At 33.1% G+C, this 3,216-nt stretch overlaps 1 protein-coding gene across 1 annotated transcript in view; it reads right to left on the bottom strand.

Moving 5' to 3' along the window:
• Positions 1-780: 780 nt before the first annotated feature.
• The window catches only part of LOC105268828 (N(G),N(G)-dimethylarginine dimethylaminohydrolase 1), a 4,037-nt gene continuing 1,601 nt past the window's right edge, over positions 781-3,216 (bottom strand). Inside the window, exons 2-3 of the mRNA XM_011308676.1 lie at positions 2,393-2,494; positions 781-2,224 (exon numbers count right to left, since the gene is read on the bottom strand). Of these exons, the coding sequence (XP_011306978.1) occupies positions 1,970-2,224; positions 2,393-2,494 (357 nt within the window). The 3' untranslated portion in view covers positions 781-1,969. The remainder of the gene's footprint in view (positions 2,225-2,392; positions 2,495-3,216) is intronic.

Raw genomic sequence — 3,216 nt, 5'->3', positions numbered from 1 at the left:
TGTTTGATGTTAATCTAATTCATGATTTATTTTTGAAGGAATTATTCATTTACTACTAAATTTATTCAATTTTTTAGCTTGCCATATATTTTCAATTATCTTCAAATCATTACATTTAATATCCGATCATTTTCAAAATATCTTTTCAAAATACATGCTCCTCATTAGTTATTCAAAAGATTAAATTATTCTTACGAATAACAACCTCTCACTGAAACTCATAAAATCGCATAAAATTCGATTTACTGTAATAAAAATTGTCTCGGAGTTCATTTAGCTCTCTGGGTGCTTACAATAATTAACTGTCATGAAAAAGCAGTAAATATTACAGTATGGATAAAAATACCCTGATAAATAATACTCTAAACAGCTCCCCTAAAAGCTCCAATTAATGATAATTAAATCTGTTTGGAATATCTTCCGATTATGTCACTATAATTTTTTCCCAATGTGTCATCATTATAATCATCATTATAGTAATCTATAACTTCTTGTGCATACGTATAAAAAATGAGAATTGAGATTGTATTCGGTAATTTCGAAATCAAAATATTTGAAATTTGATTTTTAAAATTGTACGAGGCTTCTTTAAAAAAAATTACTACGGTTGGGTTACAATTTATATGAACTATTTTAGACATTTGTGTCGTGAACAGAAAAAATTTATATGAAAAGATATTTTCAAAGTTGAAATAATTGCCAATTTCGATACCGAATGATCGGAATACGCTAGCGATTCAGGATTTATATGTGAGCACTGGTAGTATTTTGGTAAGTTTCATTATTATGTTGAGACTTTACGTCGAGATAAAATGAAACATGATTTCGGTAAATGCATATTTTGTTACTCTACTGCGGTTTAATATATTACTCTCTCATATATATACCTCTCATCAATGATATTTACTATCAAATATATTAAAACTCTCCAATATGATAATCGAATGTGAAGAATTCGGACAACGTAAAACGCTTGATTAAACTCAATCAAATTCTACTCCATAAACCTTGTTCATGATACTGAACACTCTTTTAATGTTTATTTTAAAAAATGTTCCAAATTTCTGAAAGATATATTCGACTCGAAATATTTCATTTCTTTTTAAATAATATATATTTATGCATAAATGGGGAATCATTCGTTTTCTCAAATAATATATTCTGAATTTCGGATATTGTGCCCGAATTATATTGAGTTCCTTAAGATTGCTCTCAAGATTCAGCATAAAAAATGGTAAATATTTAGTAGATTCACACCAGTACTTTAGTCCTTATCCCGTTTGGAATTTTTTGACGAATCGCACTATGTTTCGCTTTTTGCGTCACCCAGGGCCAACGACGTGGACGTGATGGCGTATCTGGTCCCATGACAACACCTGTTGATGCACTTATACACAATGGACAACAACGGTGGGTGATTGTGGACCCGGGAAAAGACAGACAACTACTTTACTACTTAAAATTTCAAAAAGAATTGACGCGTGGTGGCCTGGCGTAATGGTTAAGGCGCCCCACAACGGATAGGTTTTGCTGGCCGATTGCTGGCCGGATAGAAGTCGCTAAATCACTGACATTGAGAGAATTATTAGGAGCATTTCTCATAAGTTGTTTCTAAGGTATTTGAAATTTCATTTTAACTGAGGTCCCTGGACGAGAGGTTTGGATAAATTTTAAAAAGAATTTACCAGGAGTTAAAGCAGCTCCGAGAAATCTAAACGGGAAATCTAAACGGGAAATCTAAACGCTGCGTCCTCCGATTCGTTCTTCTTTCCATTCCCACCTAGATTGGGACTAGAGTGCTGGTGTGAATCTACTTAATATTTATCAAAATATTTCCAAGTTTTCTTCTTTTTAAATTCAAATGATTTTCCATTTTTTTTCAGGCAGGAAAATTCAATAACATTGAGACTTTGTTATTATGTTACGTTCAAGTATTAAAGAATCTTCTGGATTGTACGACGTTAATTGTTTACAGACTGCGAATATGTTTGGGTTTACGTACCAAGAGGCAACACGACGACAAACCCAAGCTAAGCTTTGCTAATTCCGACATACGAAGTGCCTTCGTTGGAAATTCAACTTTATCATCGAATACTTTGCTTGATGACGGAATTTCTTCTTCATGACGATGAATTAAGGTTCCATTTAAATATATAACGTTGGCAGCTGCATCTTCCGGAACGGTCAGAGTTTGATAAGTGTATGTTGCTTCTCTTTCAATTCTCTGAAATAAAGTGGAGAAAGGGAAATGTGTTAATTTTTCAATTAAACTCTGTGGTAAGAGGAATGATGCGTCAGAAATATGAGAATTCAGGGCAATAAAAACATGATACATGATGTTTCTTCACATTATTACAAATGTTCGGATGCAACTGAGATTGATAATAATTACCTTTAATGCCTCTTGACAGTCTTTTCCAGCACCTACGCATATTACATCAGGGCCAGCCATCGTAACCAGACCTTTCAGGCGTTTTGTCTCTGCCACCTTGCAATAATAATTTGATACAATTTATTCATTTCCAGTAAGTTTTTTTTGTGCCACTCGGTGTATTTTGGGACGAATTAAGAATTTCAGAACACTCAATTTAACGTATAGAAATGAGTTGCCCTGCGAGAAGTCATCGGTACGGAATTGCATTGCTAAGCCGAGATCAAAAGAATGTGTTCAGCTGGTACAGAATGAACCGATATCAAAATAAATATAAACATAAAGGTAGCTTCGTTACACTTTTTTTAATGGTAGATTTGAACGATTCCGTTGTTTTCTTAAGAACTGGGAAGATTTGTTAATGAAACTAGACGAACATTAAATAGTTGAATCATGAAAATGTAATGAGATCATTTGTTTAAAGGGTAAATGCGTAGGAGTGGAGTTCCGTTAGACTGGAGCTGAAGTAATTCACGAAATACCAACTATGATGAACCGTACAATCCTCTACAATTCATTAAAAGTAGGGAACATGTCCATCTACCATCAGTAATTTATTTATTCTCAATTCTCCATTGTTAACGAAATTTATAGAAAGAGAAATACACAATAAATTCTCCAGATACGTCCCCTGAGCTGTCATCTTTTCCAATAAACATGTATTCGTAAAAATATGACTATATTCCTTCAGTTCGAGGTATGAGTTAGAAATTGCATTTCGAAAAAATGTACTTATTCTATTTATTGCTAGAATGGCTGACTAGAGTAATTTATTCGGACACTAT

Source organism: Fopius arisanus, unplaced genomic scaffold (genome assembly GCF_000806365.1).
Source record: "Fopius arisanus strain USDA-PBARC FA_bdor unplaced genomic scaffold, ASM80636v1 scaffold00061, whole genome shotgun sequence".
In the NCBI taxonomy this organism is placed as follows: domain Eukaryota; kingdom Metazoa; phylum Arthropoda; class Insecta; order Hymenoptera; family Braconidae; genus Fopius; species Fopius arisanus.
The sequence above is the reverse complement of the archived record's forward strand: the minus strand, read 5'-3'. Positions and strand labels throughout refer to the sequence as shown.